The following is a 19304-nucleotide window of genomic DNA, read 5'->3' as shown; positions in this document are numbered from 1 at the left end:
ATCTCAAAAAAGTTTGATTCATGTCCAGGTAACCTACATCTAAAATTTCAAGTATTTAGACCCAAACTTGGCAGAGGAGTTTGGTAGAGTCTGCAAAGGTCAACTCTTTCAACTTTGACCCCTTGCCAAATTTTCAGCCAAGAACCAATTAAAAAGCTTACCCTATCTCTGAATACCCTTTATGTAAAATTTCGAATGTTTAGACCAAAAACTGGCCGAGTAATTTGGTAGAGACTGCAGAGATCAAATTTAAAAAAAATAGTTGACCATAATTTTGACCCTTAACGTTTTGTTTGGGGCTCAAATCAAATTAAAAAAGTTTGATCCATGTCCAAGTAATCTACACCTAAAATTTCAAGTGTTTAGATTCAAAATTAGTGGAGGAGTTTGGTAGTTTCAAAGGTCAATCAATCATTGAACTTGGACGGCTTGAATGCCAAATTTCTGAAAAAGGAGTAGAAAGATTTTTATCCAAATCTCCATACACCTTACGCCAAATCTTGTGTAGACTGAAAATTGAAAGTAGTTTGGTAGGGAAATGTACAGACAGACAATTTCACACACACACATATATATATATATATATATATATATATATATATATTCACGCACCTTGGCAAACATTCTGGTTCCTTCCTTTGATGGTTTGTTTGGCACAATGTAGACACTCATGGATTTGCGGTCACGGGAGAACTCCAGGGTGAATTCTTTCTTCCACATGCTTTGGATGACCTGGTTGCAGGCGGTGGCCATTTCCCTCTTGTTCAAGTGGCTGGTCTCGGTATTGTAGTAGTTAATCTTTTCAACCAAAATGGTCAAAGCAGTCTCGGTGGCTTCACCAACCTTTTCATAAATGTCCTTAGACTGAAAGCAAAAAATTAAAAATAAAAATTAAATCAAAGTTCAGTTTTGGTTAACTTTTGTTTTAAAATCAATTCTATTAAATTTGTTGAGTCCACCATGAAGCAAGGGTTGCACAATTTCTAACTATCCCCCTTTTGAACTGGTGTGATAATATCAATTTCACCCCTCTAACTAAAAGAAAAAAAAAAAGCACTAGGAAGAGAAAAGGAAATAAGTTGATCAGTGGAACAAAAGTACAGAAAGCGAGTTTAGAGTTGTTCACCAAGGTACACAAAAGGAAGCTGAAATAGGATTGTTAATCAAGGTGTGGCAGATGATTAAGACAAATGATCTGACAAGTGAATATATTTCAAGTTTACGGACAGTTTTAGGAGTGGACTGAGAGTTTTGTGACCGTTTAAGGCAGTTAGGGACAGTATACTTTGCAGCAGCTGAGGACAGTTGCCAATTTGCAAAAGTTGAAAGACTGTGGCTTTGAGCAGACAACTAAGACGTGGATGTTATTGTTTAGGGAGTCAACAGTATCACACGCACATACCAACTACGGTATATAGAAGAGCGTTTTCTCGCAGTTTTGTTTCTCTAGCAGTAGTTTTATATTTGTGCTCGCCTCGTTAGCAGCCGCCAACGTGAGACAACATGGCCAGAAGAGAAAATGAAAAAGACCATGGCAAACAGCATTTAGGTCGACGATTGGCAATGGAGCACATGGTAATTTGCGTTGCCAGAGTCGATTGGCAAAAAGTAAAAACAATATGCAGCGTTGTTGCACAGGCTTGAGAATTTAATAAATTAACAGATGACGTGCAAAAGTTGCATTAATGCAATGCAAAGTAATCCAAACAGACATCTTGCTGCTTTACTTCCTACATAGTGGCCTTGTAAATATGGGCTTGGTTTGGTTTGTGTTTAACGACCTATCAACCTTTCTATGGTCATTTAAGGTCATGCAAATTTTGCAGAAATTTTGGGTTGGTTTTGTAGCCTATCAACCTTAATTTTTATTTTTTGATAATTTGATGCCGATTAGAGATTTGGATTTTTTTTTTGTATAAGTTATTTAAACTCATTCAGTAGATAAAGACTTTTTGGCAGAAGTTTGATTTTTTTTTTAAAGAAATATAAATTAACATAGATGACACGCAAAAGTTACATTAATGCAATACAAAGTAATGAAAACAGACACCTCGCATGTCCTTGTAAATATGGGCTGGGTTTGGTTGTGTTTAACGACCTATCAACCTTTCTATGGTCATTTAAGGTCATGCAAATTTTGCATAACCTTAATTTTTATTTTTTGATAATTTGATGCCGATTACAGTGATTTGGATTTTTTTTTGTATAAGTTATTTAAACTCATTCAGTAGATAAAGATATTTTTTGATAGAAGTTTGATTTTTTTTTTTAAAATTTTAATTTTTATTTTTTTAAAGAAATATCAATATCGTCTTTGGATTCCCTTTCTTGAAAAGTTCCCATGCTGTTGACATTTTTTTTTATTCGGATGTTTACAAGAAAGAAGGAAGTGCTTCACTTTAAAAGACACTCCAAATATGGGATCAATTTGTAGCCTCCTTACGCCCAAATGGTACTGGGTCTTATTTGAGGGTAAATATAAGATTAACAAAAGTCAGAGATAAATAAAAAAGTAGACTTCTATAAAAGAAACCTCCTTTTGGTCTGTAGAGAAATCCAATAAAAAAACAAATCTGCACAAGGAGTGTATAATGAAGCAAGGGTTGCACAATCCTAACCACCTTTTCTGAACTAGCATTGGATTGGGGAAAGGTAGAAAAGACTGCAGACAAAATCAGATTTTAATGTGGGGGGAAAATCCAGCTTGCAAAAAGGGTTGAGTCCATGAAGCAAGGGTTGCACAATCCTAACTATACCCTTTTTGAACTGGTGTGATGCTATCAATGTCTACCCTCCAATAAAAAAAAAAAAAAAAAAAGCAAATAAGTTGATCAGTGGCTGAGGGTATAGAAAGTGAGTTTAGAAAGACAATGGAGAGAAAGTTGTTCAAGGTACACAAAAGGAAGCTGAAATAGGATTGTTAATCAACGTGCGGTAGATGACCGAGATAAAGGCACTGTATTAGTTGGTTGTTTTTGTTTTACAGCATATCAACCTTTTTTAGGGTATTTAATGCCGAACACAGTGATTTTCGAAGAACAAGTTTTTAATAGAATATATTTGGGTTTTTTTTTTTCAAGTCGGCTTCTATTAAACCCATAGTTGGGACCCTAACATGTACTACCACTCCGGGTCAAAGTGGACCTGGGATTAATGGCAATTTAAGGGTGGCTCTACACTCCCCAAAGCCAACAACCTGGGGCCTCACCATCGAATATAGTTTAAGGTCATATCCAGGACCTTCACTCTGGATTAGAGCAAAATAAAAATTGCTTCAGTCAAGAAGGATTTCTTCACTGACGAGAACAAACTAAATATAGCATCAGATCAGATACACTTTTGGTGCAAGTTCAGTTTAATCTAAATAAAAAATTTAAATACACAAGAAATCTTTGATATACATACACATCACGGGAATGAAAATGTCATATTCCAAAAAATATGAGATTGATCAAGGGAGGCTTTTTTTGTACAAAGTAATTTTTAAATGATTTTTATTTTGATTAATGTGAAATTGTTAGCATTACAATGGTTGGATCATTATGGAGTTATCCGTGTTTTTTTTTGTTTTTTTTTCCAAGATGGCAATGCATGAGTCTTTTTGCTTAATTTAATTTTTCATCATTAAAAATAAAACTACTTCAGTTTAGGTGATTTTTAGAATATGACATTCGTGCTGTGGCGGGTACATACAAAGATTTGTTTTTTTTTTTTTTTTATAGGTTGAATTCTGAATAAGAACCACACTTTCTATATAGTCGAACGGCCGATAGTGCGTCATATTTTAGAGGTGTCCAACAAGCATAAAATATGCCTGCTGTCCAATCAAATATTTCGATTGAACACTTTGAATATTTTATTTAAAATTTTTTTTTTTTTTACTCCTGTTCACTAAAGACGCATTACGACTACTTGAACGCAAGAGGCTACTATTTGGGATCATGTCTGCAGAGAACTACTTAAGATGGGCAAGATGTTGGTTAATTTTACAGTTAAACTTCTGCATATCAGTACAGTCAGACAAGGGAGCAGGAAGCGAATTACAAAACCTAGCACTCCGAAGAAAGCTATCAGAGTGAAGGAGTGGGATTTTGCAGCTAGACAGGTTTGTCAGGGAATGCAAGTTGAGGGGGGGGGGCACAAGTACTACAAGCTCAATAGAGCACATTCCATTAAAATATTTGTAAAACAGGCACAGGGATGCAACATTGTGGTGATGGAACAGGGGTTGGTTGTTTTACGGCATATCAACCCTTTTCAGGTTATTTAATGCCGAATCCAAAGATTCGGAAGAAAACTTTAATACACTATATTTGTTGTTTTCAAGTCTGTTTCTATTTAACCTGTAGTTGGGACCCTAGCAGGTACTACCACTCCGGGTCAGAGTGGACCTGGGAGCAATGGCAATTAAAAGGTGGCTCCACACTTTCCAAAGCCCGCAAGCTGGGGCCTCACCACTGGATATAGTTTAAGGTCATATCCAGGACCGGGACAGGGGTTGGAGTTTTGTTGATAATGTGGAACCTATTAGATGGGAGTTTTGGTTTTTTTTAAATCATAATTGCAAGAATCTAGTGGTAGATACTGAAAATTTTATACTTTCTTCTGACTTAATAAAAAAAACAAAAAAAACTTAAGCAGCATTTTACTTACTTCGTTGTAATCAACACTGGAATCATTGCACATGGCACAGATGGTGGCAATCTCTTCCAAGCCAACAAAGTCCTGAGACTTAACCTTTTTGCCATTAATAAACCTGAAAACACAAAAGAACATGAGAAAAGGTGGAGGGGGAAAAAAAAAAAAAAAAAAAAAAAAAAAAAGATTTAAGGTCCGTCTAAAAAGTAATAAAACTGGTGAATAAGGTTTCCATTTTGAACAGACAATATACATCGTTTACCTTTTCCTTTTTTTTAAATTTCTTATTTTGTTCAAGCTGGAGATGGGGCATCCTACCAGACATTCAACCACCATCTCATACATTGCAACTGAAAGACCTTTATAACATTCTAACTATTCCTTTAAATCCAATTGTTCATATCTCTTTCCGACTTTTGTGTCTAATCTTATCGTTTGAGGGAAATAAATGCACTTACACAATCAACTGGTACAAGGATGGGATTAAAAAAACTATGTGGCAAATAAACCCAGTGAACCAATTAATCATAGTTGGGGAAAAAGGTAAAATGCTAATTGACCTCAACCCCCTTCTAGAGCAAAGTGTCACTGCTAGCAGCTGCTGCGAAGGAAACTGCCTAACTTCCTCCTCCTTTGGACATTTGCTTTTATTACAAGTTGGTTCCGTCGCAATAAACTGGAGCACTGAACAGATTGATTTGCATGTTCCAAAGATTAATTTTTGGTATTCATTTAGATACAATTCCGCATATATGGCATAATCTACAGGTTCAATTTTCCTAACATTAAACATTAAAGTGGGCCGTATTTCAGAAATAACACTTCAAACGTCTTCCAAGTGGTCTATTGTGTCTGATTTATCAACACAGACATGGGACTTTACATATCACCAAAGTAAATAATCTAATGGGGTTAAATCGCACGAACAAGGTGACCAGTTGACAGCTTGTGAAATTCATTGTTTTTAAGTAAATTGATTGTATCATTTGCAACTTATAAACACTACTTGGTATCTCTCTGATGAATTGCCAAACCAAGCTGAATTAAAAATAACTGATAGTTGACAAATTTGAATTAGATAAAATGGCGTTGCTAATTTGAAGTTTGCTCCGCCTTTCTATAAAAAAAAATCCCCCCCCCAAAAAAATGTGTGTGTGTGTGTGTGTGTATATATATATATATTTCTGTAGAAATATTTTCTTATATATCAATCCTTATATAAGCTCAAAGCAATATAGAGAATAAATGACAAAAAGTTATATTCCAAAATTCATGTTGACCATCTTATTTATTCCTTTAAATCAGTTGACCTACACAATTCATATATATATATATATATATATATTTTTCTAACTTACTACCTAGCTCTACCTATATATCGAGCACTGTTGAAGTAAATACTTTGTTTACACATAAAATTATACTTTTGTATATTAATTTAGGTGATTAGTATATATATATATATATATATATATATATATATAATGTGTGCGTGTATGTATTTTTCACTTTATTTTACTTGATAAATTTTTAAAAGATCAAGGGAGCTAACTCCTCCTGGAGCTACCACTTAATTGCATTATGATTTATATCCAACGGTTCTTTTTAAAATAGATGTTACCTTTATGGCTGCAACCTGTATTTCATTACAGCTTGGTCTTCCAGGGATTGTTTTCAGGTACTTAAGATTCTTTTCACTAAGCCAGTGGCAACTATCACAACCGGTATAATGTCTATCTCTCTCAGAGACCATGTCATCTTTAGGTCGTGTGCGTGTGTGTGATTAGAGTGCGTGCTTTCATTTGGGTAAATGGTGCAACGAACACGAACATATATAACTGCCCTCAATTTTGTTTACATTTAGAAGATACTTACAGTTCACCCTCGGGAGCATAGGTGGAACCAGTCAAATCAAAAGAGTAGCTGGAGATGTCGTTACCCTCGATCTTGCTGAAAATGAAAGCCTTGCAGACGGACATCTGGTTGGTGGTCAATGTACCAGTCTTATCAGAGCAAATGACAGATGTGCAACCCAAAGTCTCAACAGATGGCAAGCTTCTGACAATAGCGTTCTTCTTGGCCATCCTGCGTGTACCTGTGAATTTAAGAAATAGTTTTAGAGAAACCATGAAACATTCGTATTCAGATTAGTGTTCATATCTTTTGCCGGCATTCTCATAACGTTTCGATCAAGGTAACCTTGAAACGTTTCCAAAACTCTCAAACTCAGTAATCTGTACAGAGTTAGATTATTTTTGGGTACTTATGCACTTATTGAACCATGCTGAAATAACATTTAGAAAGCCATTCTTAACATGGGGAGAGAAGAGAGTTTTGTAATTATTCTTTATTTTCACCTAACAATTTAAAAAATAAAACTTGAAAATAAGATTTAATAGTATGGTAACAAATGCATAAGCACTATATATATATGTTTAGAGGTACAGAATTTAAATAAAGTTTTAAATATAATGGGCGGAAGTTTCGAGAGCTCTTTCAGCTATCATCTCATCAGGAGAAAATCGATAGCGTAAAAATAATAATACTATGTCGAAAGTAACGAGTTCTGATGGGCAACTATTGAATGTGCCAAAAATTACGGGGACACTAAAATAAAGTTTATCAACGTTTAAAAAAAAACGATTAAAATAATGGCACAACGAGGGGGGGAAAAAAAAAAAAAAAAATTCAGTTCCCAAAGAGAAACAATATCTTAGATGTTTCTTTCTGCTGGCACAATGGAGACAGACTCCAAAATCTTTAAATGGTTTCTGGAGTCCACTCTAGGTAGCACCTCGAACCATTCAATTTTATATCTATCAGCACAGCACGGGTTGTCAACCAAATGCTGGCCAATAGCAGAGTCCAAGGCTGCAGAAAGAGGGAGACATATATATATGTGTGTGTGTGTGTATGTGCGCATGTGAGAGGAAATGACTATTTTTCATAACTGACAAACATTCCAAAGTATTAAAAGTCAAAAAAATTAGCAACACTAAAAAGTGAGTGTGCGATTGGTAATAGTTTTAAACATAAATTAGTCACCCACTTTTCGACCACTTTAGAAAAACAGACGAATAAGGAAAAATATTTTTATTTTTGTTTATTTTAATTCAAATAGTCAAGAATGAGAATGTGAGACCAGACGTCTCCAAAAATGTTAAAAAAAAAAAAATAAATAAATAAAAAAAAATAAAAAAAATGTACTTTTGCAGATAACTGACCATGCTGAAATATTTAGAAAGCTATTCTTAAAATGAAGACGATGGTGTTTTATAACTATTCTGTACTTTCACCTAAATTTAATAAAAAAAAAAATTGTAAAACTTCAATTTAATTTAAAATTCAATTTAAAAATAGTGCAGTTCAGTAAAGTGCACAAGCACCTGTTTTTTGTTCTATCAGCAACAACCATGTAAGAAGTTTGAGGTATATTCAGAGTACTGCTTGTATCAGTTCTGTTGCGTCAAGATTCCATAGGACCATTTGTAACAATTACAAGCCTGTAACCTAATCATGTATCCTTAGATATATAGTATTTATGTATGCAAGGAAATTAACTCAACCCTTCAACAACACCGCAATTAACATTGGCAAATCTCAGTTCCAACGTTCTCTCTCAACTGTCAAAAATGTAAATTTTTTTTTTTTTTTTCAATTCAAATTTTAAATTTGCACCATAATTCCACATGACCAAAACAATTAGGAGCCTGAAACCTATTCAGGCATCTTTAGTTGGGTAGTATTTATGTACGGACTCTTACAAATGCGATGAAGAAGAGACTGGATGGCTGTTACACACGGATGCTCAGGATGGCCCTCAATACCTCATGGAGGAGCCACGCAGCAAACCAGCAGCTTTATGGTGATCTATATAATTTCTGTTTAGAATTGAAGTTGGTAATCATGCAGTTTCCCAACCCATTCATCATTAGAAGATTAGCACTGAAAAAGATTTTAAAGTGAGAAAAGCACTGGCACGGAGTGCATGTCACAAGTTGAGGAAGATATGGTCATCCACTCTCAGAAAAGTCGAAAGTAAGACTTTATTGCCACAGTAGAAACAGTCGTTATCTATGGTGCTGAGGCATGGATTCTTACAAATGCGCTGAAGAAGAGACTGGATGACTGTTACACACGGATGCTCAGGATAGCCCCCAATACATCATGGAGGTGCCACCCATCAGCTTTATGGTGACCTCCCACCAATATCACTGAAAGTACAGCAGGGAAGGATGAGAGTAGCCAGTCACTGCATGAGACACAGCGAAGAGGAAGCCAACAAGCTAGTTCTCTGGATACCAACAGATGGACACCCAAACCGTGGTGATAGAAGAATGACCTACATTGACAACCTGCTATAGGGCACAGGATTGGAACGTGTTAGAGACCTGCAAACTGTCATGCGAGATCGTGAGAACTGGAGAAGTCATGTAGATTCGGTGGTGAAGCATCCTGAAAGACGACGGAGATGAGATTTTGTTTACATTTAAAGGATACTTGAAGTTCACTTCGAGAGCATAGGTGGAGCCAGTCAAATCAAAAGAATAGCTGGAGATGTCGTTACCCTCGATCTTACTGAAAATGAAAACCTTGCAGATGCAAAAACTTTCAGAGGCAACGGATCCTGAGACGATCTGTATCATTTTGAATCAATGTTTCAGACAACAAATATAAAAAAATTGGCCCAAAACAAATTCCTTCACCCTAAACCTGGTCGTTTTGTACAAGAAGAGGTCGATTTTTTTCACCCACATTTTAGCAAATCATCACCACCGTTGGATTGACTTTGGTTAATTTCAATGCTTTTGACTCCCGACGTCAGATTTTCTTTCACTTTCTTTTCTGCCTTCATGATGCGGGTTCTGCCAACTACCACTTTTTTTTTTTTTGCTCAACACACCTCCAAATATCTGGGCAACACCAAGCACCCAGGCTAGTTCTAAATTAGCACCAAAACATGTCCAATAGGTTTATAAATGTAAAGGGAGATAATTCATTTTAAATTGAAAATTATTGCAGTTGTCTCTTTCCTTTTTTCTGCACAAACAAACATGACTTCATCCCAGGTGATACTGAATAAATACATACTTATCTAAATATTTTTTTTTTCTGGACATCTGGTTGGTGGTCAATGAACCAAACTTAGAGTAAAATGACAGATGTGCAACCCAATGTCTCAACAGGTGGCAACCTTCTGACAATAGCGTTCTTATGTATGCAAGGAAATTAACTCTTCAACACTGCAATTAACACTGGCAAATCCCAGTTCCAATGTTCTCTCTCAACTGTCAAAAATGTAACTACTTATCTTTTATTAAAATTTCTTCAAATAGTTCTCATATGCGAATGAAGGCAAAAAAAAAAAAAAAAAAAAAAAAAAAAAAATCTAATTACAAATTTTTTTCCACTGAAAATCACATGGCCAACATACGAAACAGTCCATACGCTTCAAAACTGGTAATTGTTGCCGTTCTTAAAGTAGGTAAAATTTAATTCTTTATATTCCAAACTACACACTTGCATGTGTGGATGATTGAAATCTGGAATCATAAAAATCCAGATTTTTTTTTTTTTTGAATATTGGAATTAAAAAAAATCTGAGCGTATTATTCTTTTAACTAGTTTTTGTCTAAAAAGTTAATTTTCAATTGATTCTACTAAAATAAATATTGATTTTAGAATTACCAGTAAAATTAGAATCTATAAATTATAAGTCACTACCCACAAATACATTTAAGATACTTGTACAGTTTAATCAAGACATTAAAAAAATAAAAATATCAAAAAAAAAAAAAAAGGTTATATTGTACGTATCCGTTATGGACTGAAGATCTCTGAAAAAAAATTTCATTTACTTTGATCGAGTATTTTGTTTTTTTTTTACAGCGGGGGGAAAAAGTCAGCCATTATGGAATTTGTTGAACACATCATGGGGAGATAACTCAATATAAAGCGCCGACACTCCCTTATCTTGAATTCTAGCTTTTCTTCCTAAAAATCTAACCTTTTGCTCAGTATCATAAATTGATTTTTTTCGCTGTAAAAAAAAAAAAAAGAAAAAAAAAGTGAATTTTTTTTTTTCTTTTGAGAAATTCATTCCATAACGGATATGTACAATTAAAACTTTTTCACTATTTTCATTTTTTTGACGTCTTGATTAAACTACTGTACAAAAAAAAAAAAAAAAAAAAAAGTGAATTTTTTTTTTTCTTTTGAGAAATTCATTCCATAACGGATATGTACAATTAAAACTTTTTCACTATTTTCATTTTTTTGACGTCTTGATTAAACTACTGTAACAAAAAAAAAAAAAAAAAAAAAATTTTTTTTTTTTTTAAATACACACACACACGTTACATCTAAGTGTCACCAAATCGGCTCATTGGATTATACATCAAAACGAAGGTTTCCTAGAATGCAATTTTTGCATTTTCTTTTACTCACCCAAAGCCAAGCAAGTGGTGATGACAGCGGGCAAACCTTCTGGGATAGCAGCTACAGCCAAGGCAACAGCAATTTTGAAATAGTAGATAGCTCCCTGGAAGAGAAGAAAACACGTTCGATATAATGTTGGTTTGATTTCTTTTTTACTTTCGTCCTTTGCATTGCTTTGAACTTTAGATTTCACGGAGAATTCAATATCCTTCACAGCACCAAGACCAAGATACACGTGCTTGTGCATGCGCTTTGAGGTCCCAAATTTATAAAAATAAATAACGATGAGCGGAAAATTCTCTAGAGCTTTTTCCACTCAAGAGATATCGTTAATATAATTCTCACCTGTCTGTTTAAATGTATGTATGTATTGCAAAAACTTTCAACAGAGGTGACGGATTTTTACGAGATTGTATCGTTTTCAAAGCTCCACCCTTCGGACGACAAATATAAAAAAAATTGGCCAAAAACATTAATTCCTTCATCCTCAACTGGACACTTTTATGTTATTTCGACCGCCCGTGACGTCAACTACGGTAGGCATATTGGTAAGACTTTTTTCACCATTTTCCTCTGCCGCGTTACGAGTTAGAGCCTGCTTACTTTTTTTTTTTTTTTTTTTTTGCGCTCAACCAACATCCTTACACATACCACTTTCTTTTCTGCTTTTGTGTCACGGGTTCGAGCCTGCCTGCCTACTCCAACCTTTGCTCAACACACGCCTCCAAATACCTGGGCAACGCTGGGCACCCAGGACTAGCCGTTAATATAATTGGAGAAAAAAAAAAAAAAAAAAAAACATTGAACACTGCGGAAATTTGAAGTGATAGAACTGATTAAACTAAATTTAATTAAAGTCATTGAAAACAAAATGGCAGTGCACGAGTGGAGGAAACAAGAAGGGCGGGAGGGGGAGGAGGAAGGGTGTCAAAGTTCTCCAAACAGATTTTACACATTTAAGCACTGATGGCAAAAAGGTTTTATACATCAGTGCTTAAATGTGTCAAAGTTCTCCAAAGAGAACTTTGACACATTTAAGCACTGATGGCAAAGGAAGGTTTATACACTCAGCTGGGGATTGATTATGGATTTCATACTCCCAAAAAACTTCCTCCTTTGGAGGAAACTGGTTCAACCCGCCTAGGGGTAACACCACTTCAGTACAAAAAGATTTGCGTTTAGCAATAGAGATTCCAACTGTTTAATCAAATTATTTTAAATGAGTCCTGACACTTCATCCCCCCCCCAGTACTCTTTATTTTCGTCAATATCATTTTTATTTAAATTATCAATTTCTCCTGATGAAAATCGTACTCAAAAGTGTTTTAGAGTTTTCTGCTAATTGTTTTTAAGTGTATATACATGTGTTTGTATATAAAAGAGTAATAAAATTATGGGATCTAAAATGTTAGTTCGAGTTATTTTTAAAAAAACTTTTCTTGCTCTGTATCATATTGAGCTTACTCAAGATTTCCTGCATAAATTACCGTTTCACAGATGCAACACGCGTGCGTAAATGCATATCTTATAAAGTTTATAAAAAAAAAATTTTAAAAAACAGCCAATAAGCATACATGCATCATTCCAAACTTGTTGGTAGAATACTCATGCCTGTTGACTATAACAAGCCTGTTTACATGGCTCCATATTTATTTAAATTCACTTCCATTTAAATGTTCATTACCGGTGACCAAGAGGAAAAATGGTAGCCTAAGGTTGGCTCTATTTACTGGACAGTAATAATCACTTCCTACACTGATGCTTGCATAAGCATGAAACAATAGTGTCTATAGGTATATATAAAAAATTATTAAAATAGTTCTAACGGCCTTTTAAAAGATTAAAGTTGATCCCTATTTAAACGAACTGAGAATAAAATATATAATTTCACTTCTATTTAAAAGTGAAATTCCCCGTGGCTGAGAGAAAGAAACACTAGACTGCAAAGCCAAAGTTGGTTTCGTTGACCATGTTTGAATCTCCTGACCAGCAGTAATTATCTCCTGTACTGATGATTGCATGAAAGACTAGTGCTCATTAAGCAAAAGCCCTCCATGCTATTTATCGTCATCTGTCTGAATGAAAATATGCCGCGTACATACACAATACACACACGCAAAGTCCGACGTAAATCAGAAAAAAAAAAAAAAACAAACATTGAATTGAAAAAGTTTTATCGAACCCAATTATTACTTGTCTGGTTACTTTAAACTAATGAAAAAAACTAAAATCTTACACACCTTCATCCAAGATCCACCGTGAGCGGGGTCGTTGAAGTGACCAATATTAATAGCCCAGACAGCGATACAGATGATAGTAATGACCTGAAAACAGAAAAACAAAGAAATTAAAAAAAAAAAAAATTTTTTTTTAAATAAGCATACAAAGACCTGCAAAGGTCTCAAAATTATATCAACATGGAATTTTTAATACCCTAACCGTGCCTTAAAATGTAAGGACTGCTGCGAATTAGGCGCAAGACTTATAGTGGAGAGTTGTACAGCAAAATGTTTATTTACATTACATTTAAAATTCTGCAAGCTGGTATAGTCAGGGGAAAAAGGAAGGAATTTGAAAGGCCAGTAGACTGAAGAATCTAAATAGGTTTCTGTATTGTTAGCAGAGGGTCTGTTTCTGTAAATGGGCTAATTATATGAATTAGACATTTTGGTACTTATGCACTTTTGTTACCGTGTTGAAATAACATTACTTAGAAAGCCATTCTTAACATGGGGAGAGGAGTTTTTTTTGTCTTTTTTTTTTAATTTTGTTCTTTCACTTAATAATTGTAAAACTCAAATGACCTGGTAACAGGTGTTGTAACCCAACATCCGGTTTACGACTTCCGGTTGCGCATGCGTACATAAACTTAAACCCATAACAGCGTAAACAAATAAACACAAATCGCTGGACCGGTTTCGTTTGAACAAACGAACATCCTTAGAAAAGTGAATATCTTACATTTATTGAATAAAAAACTTCAAGATATGAGAAACAAATGCAAAGCGTGATTACAAATACGTATAATCATCGACCTGTTTCATATATACGATATATATTATACTAAATAATCAATGCGACAATAAAACATTGTTTTACTGTGTAAGTTTTCAGCGCCCCATTTTTTTTTTGTTTAAATTATCCAAATAAACAATTGTTAATACTGCTTTTTTTTTTTACATCATTCATTTCCATATTAAGTCATTTTAACGCAATTTTCTTACAAATAAATCTACTTTAACCCGTTGACAACCATAAGAGCATTTTACAACGGCGATTTACCCACAGCCTTCATTTTTAATTTATTCACCATCTTTTAATACACCTTTCTTAAAAAACATCCATACATTTTCTTCTACACTACCAACATAAATAACCCCGAAAATGTTTTTTAATTTGCGTTACAAATAAATAATCAATGCGACAATAAAACTTACTTTGTACGTTTTCAGCGTCCCAATTGTTTTTTTTTGTGTTTAAATTAAGATAGCAAAATTTAACTTTAAGTATTATGGTATCTGTTCAGTGCACATTTACCTTTAAGCATGGCAAACCACTTATAATTCAATGGCTGTAAGTTTTTGTTTTTCAAAAATTAACAGAATGACTCATAGAAATCTATATTCTTTTTTCCTTTTAATATACTTTCATAGAAATGTTTATGTCACAAGTGTTACGCTCATACATTAATTCCATAGCTAAATTAACATACTGATCCAATGGGTCACGGGTAGTCTAGTTTGATATAGAATTTGAACAAAAAAAAAAAAAAAAAAAAATCATAAACACCGATTTTTTTTAATACCCCTTTAAGTGGTGTTTTTGTTTTGTTTTTGTTTGTTTTTTTTACAGTGATCACCACTTATCAAGGCCCGGAAGCCACTCAGGGATAAGGGTTATTGCAAGTACGTTAGTGTGGAGATTTGATGAAGTGTTTACTTAAGGGGGCGGTTCATTAGGAATTTGTTAACATTGGACTTGAACACATCCAAGTTGTAGTCCAGAGGGAAGCAGGCAGACGGAACAGAGTTCCAAGAAAGAAGCTTTGTTCATGGAATCCGCGTTTTGATTTAGGCACAGATATAGAGTGGGGGAAATTTTTCACAGTGGATTCAGCTAGACGAGTGTTTTTCGTGAAAGATTGGCGAGGAGGGACCAGAGATTGGAGTTCAGATGAGCGTCTGCCATGGAAATAACGATAAAATAAGGACAGGCTCGCAACGTCTCTTCTGTGGGAGAGAGGTTGCAGGGTAGAGAAAAGGGCATCCCCCACTAAGCCACGAAGTCTATTTTGTACTCTGTCAAGGCAGGATAGGCTGTTTTTAGCAGCTCCTGCCCAGATATAGCAACAGTATTCCATCCTTGAACGTACTTGGTTTTTATATAGATAGAGAATTGCATCAGTAGTGAGATATCTTCTGGAGCGGTAGAAGGATCCCACCATCTTTCCAGCGACCTTGGCAACAGACTTAATGTACGTGTTCCATTTCAGATCAGGAGTAAAGGTCAAACCCAGAAGCTTGTCAAAACACTGAGCCTCACCCAGACGAGAGCCATCCATCACAATTGATGCCAGCTGGGGATCAGAGCGTTGATGATGCAAGGATAGGAGTTTGGTTTTGGATGCATTAAAGGAAACCAGCCACATCTTCCCCCACTGAACCACGCGCTCGAGATCAGAGGAGAGAGAATCAGAGAGAACTTTGTCATTTACAACCTTTGATATGTTGCCGTAGATGGTCGTGTCATCAGCATAGATGTCAACGAATGATTTAAGTATGTGTTTAGGGAGGTCATTGATGTAGATCAGGAAGAGAGTTGGGCCCAGGATTGACCTCTGAGGGACTCCAGCATTTATGTTGGTACAGTCCAGTACCTGGATATATCCACTTCTTTATCTAGAATAGAATAAGTGTTTTTTTTTTGGTTTTCTTTGCGACATGTCACTAATAGTGAAATCGTGCAATCTCATTCAATATTCTGATTTAGAACATTTGAAACTATCACCGTTGAAGAGCACACAAATTTTGTGCTGCAGGGAGTCCCAACTTGAGCTGACAATTATGTATTTATTAAATGACAGCAAGTTTATACACGCCGAGAAAATATCTTTGTCTATTCTTTTTATTAGCTTAAAATTATAGGAGTTTCCTTTTTCTTTCAGAGATTTTCATGGATGACCATCTTAACATCACTTATCAAGACTCAGAGGCCACTCGAGGATAAGGGTTAATGAGTTTACAGTGGTCAAAGGAAACATGTAATCTTTAGTAGTAGAAATTTGGTAAATTGAATTACTTCAGGGGGATGGCTGATCAAGAATTTGTTTACATTGGACTTGAAGACGACCATAATATAGTCAAATAGTGAAATAGACTAAAAATTACTTTGTCGTTTTCATCGAATCTGTTTTTCGTATAATCGGTTGTCTATCGCTTCAAACATTTTCTCACACTCAAGACTTTTCTATCTCAACAGATCTGCTATCGGATCATGTAGGGAGTATCGTTTTCACATTTGAACTGGTGAATCTCTCCCATTTGAGGGTTATTAAAATGCAGAATCTTATCAGATTTGGTTGACCTCACTTTTGTTCTTTCTCAGACGTGATGTTACTAGTCTGTTTTATTTATAGATACTGTCATGGTAAGTGTTTTTTTTTTTTTTTTTTTTTTGACAAGGTAGTCACCACTTATCAAGGCCCGGAAGCCACTCGGGGATAAGGGTCATTGCGTGTACAGTACGTTAGTGTTGGAGATCTGAAAAAGTGTCTTGAGGTGGTTCATCAGGAATTTGTTCACATTGGACTTGAAGACATTCAAGTTGTAGTCAGGTGGGAAACAGGCAACCAGAACAGAGCTCCACAGGCGAATTGTCTGTTCCAGCTTGTTTGACTCCGTTCAATAATCTTCATCAATTTGCCGTATTGATACATTATAATGCAGCTTCCTATTTTTAATAGTCTTGTGGAATATTCCTGCTGACCGTTTTCCTCCGACAAATACTTTTTGTTGTTTTCAGTTTTTTTCAATTAAAATCAATAAGTGTCTCCTATACTTGTGATAATCATTTGTTCTTCTTAGTGGTTTTATGACTTATCTTTTATAAAAACTGACAAAAAGGGCGCCAAGCAAGAAGATATGCTTTTCAGCAATCGTGTTCTGTGTTAAGACGGAAGAGACTTGCGAAAGCGCTTCTTATATAGCTGTCAAATCGTCTTCAAGTTTTTTTTTACATTTTCACCCCAAACAAGACACGTTGCCACTTTGATGTAGGCGCCTTCTATCAGGCACCTAACTTGCAGGGGTACTATGTAGGGAGTTTAGCAGCAAGATGTCTGTTCAGATTACACTTGAACTTCTGCATGTCAGTACGGTTGGGGAAGCAGGAAACCGGAAGGGAATTCCAAAGTCTAGCAATTTTGGGGAAGAAGCTATTGGAGTAGAAGTCTTTCCTACATCTAGGGATCTCGACTGTGTAGCGGTGGGGCTTCGCTACTTGTTGGGGTTGTTGGAGGGGTACTATGTAGGGAGTTTAGCAGCAAGATGTCTGTTCACATTACGCTTGCACTTCTGCATGTCAGTACAGTTGGGGAAGCAGGAAACTGGAAGAGAATTCCAAAGTCCAGCAATCCTGTCCTGTATAGCACGAGCTGCTGTTATGCTTAGGACAGAAGAGACTTGCCAAAACATGTTTTTTATAGGTTGACAAAGCCTCTTTAACCCAAACATGACTATTCACAGTGAACCCATCAAACAGGTCACCCAATTCATTTATTTAGGGCATAAAAACAACTTCCTACAGTGATCAAAAGAAACAGAATTGGGATGGGTTGGGCAGCTTTCCAAAAACATCACTATTCTAAAAATCAAAAATGGCGTCGATAACTGTTAAAGTAAAAGTTTATTTATATCCTCCCAGTAATTTTCTATGACCTTGATTGTATCACATGACTAAACAACTAGCCCATCGCATTGAGGGGTTTCAAAATCACAATGCGTTTCATTACGTACATCGCCTGATTGAAAAAAAAAAAAAAAGAAAAAATATCCACCCTCCGTCAAACTACTTCCCTACCTCCTCTTTTTTATAAAATCAAAAAGATGCTCTTGAACTTTTAGCCATGTCAAACAAACGATCACTGGGCTGTGAAAGTTATATAATTTGAGGATATGTTAGAAGGCTAACGAGGAAGAGGAAAGCCAAGAAGATGAAGAGAAAATGCTTTCAATTGGACATCTCTCAACAGTTGGACACCCATTAATCAATTTGCCCTGAATCCGAAAGAATGGCGAAAAATAAGTCACATGGGTTCACAATCCGCACCAAGATGCAACTCATGATTTATCCAGAGCGACTTCCAGGAAAAAAAAAAAAAATTCTGGAGTTAGACACCAGACGTGTGAAAGTTGCCGAGAGGACAAAACACACACGTTATAAAACCCAAGATACGAAAATCGGTCGAGAAGTTGTAAATAATTTCAAATCACAAAGTCCCAAAAACTTCAAATACATTAAAAGCATTGCCCGTTTTTTTCTTAGCGAATCTTACCTTAGACAATTGTTGAGAGAATTCATCCAATTTCTGTTGCAGGGGAGTTTTTTCAGTTTCAGTGTCCATCATTTCATTCCTAATTTTACCTGAAAAAATATGAAATATAAAAAAAAATAAAACCATAGTTTTGTTTTTTTTTAAATAAAGTTTGTTACATTTTATCTTTTGTTGAATTATCAACCACGATAGGACAGTAGTCTTGCTATTTAGACATCCCAACAAGGTTTTTTATATATATATATATATATATATATATATATAACGAGCAAACAGTTAATAAAACGTGTTAAAAAACACTTTGAAATGAATTAAAAACATTTAATCTGAAAAGGAAACACTAGATAAGTGGATAGTCCTTAATCCGCAGAGTTTCGAAGAAATACTTTCCTTCTCATCAGAGGGTAGGAATTAGCAAAATGCAGGATCGGATTTTGCATGCAAAAGTATTTGATGAAACAAGTCAGTTAAAGATCTTACTTGATAACAAAAAAGTGAAGCAGAGGGAATATGGTGAAGAAAAAGGTGATTACACGTGAATGGATAGTCTGGTGGAAGATAAATAATCAAATGACGGTAAAATCCAAATAAATTTTTTATATATATATATATATATAAAATACAGTACTAGCTAACATTTTTATTATTATTACTTTAACTCATTTTATAAATCTTA

General features: G+C 35.1%; 1 protein-coding gene across 2 annotated transcripts in view; it reads right to left on the bottom strand.

The window, feature by feature from the left end:
• LOC145270752 (sarcoplasmic/endoplasmic reticulum calcium ATPase 1-like) overlaps positions 1-19304 on the bottom strand; it is a 225956-nt gene that overhangs the window by 95319 nt on the left and 111333 nt on the right. For both annotated transcript variants that reach the window (XM_080126351.1, XM_080126352.1), the window contains exons 9-14: positions 18629-18717; positions 13317-13400; positions 11086-11179; positions 6514-6733; positions 4654-4756; positions 613-864 (exon numbers count right to left, since the gene is read on the bottom strand). In XM_080126351.1, coding sequence (XP_079982477.1) covers positions 613-864; positions 4654-4756; positions 6514-6733; positions 11086-11179; positions 13317-13400; positions 18629-18717 — 842 coding nt within the window. The remainder of the gene's footprint in view (positions 1-612; positions 865-4653; positions 4757-6513; positions 6734-11085; positions 11180-13316; positions 13401-18628; positions 18718-19304) is intronic.

This window comes from Euprymna scolopes, chromosome 46 (genome assembly GCF_053919585.1).
Source record: "Euprymna scolopes isolate OS-2025 chromosome 46, ASM5391958v1, whole genome shotgun sequence".
NCBI lineage: Eukaryota > Metazoa > Mollusca > Cephalopoda > Sepiida > Sepiolidae > Euprymna > Euprymna scolopes.
Note: the sequence above shows the minus strand (reverse complement) of the source record. Positions and strands in the feature narration are given on the sequence as shown.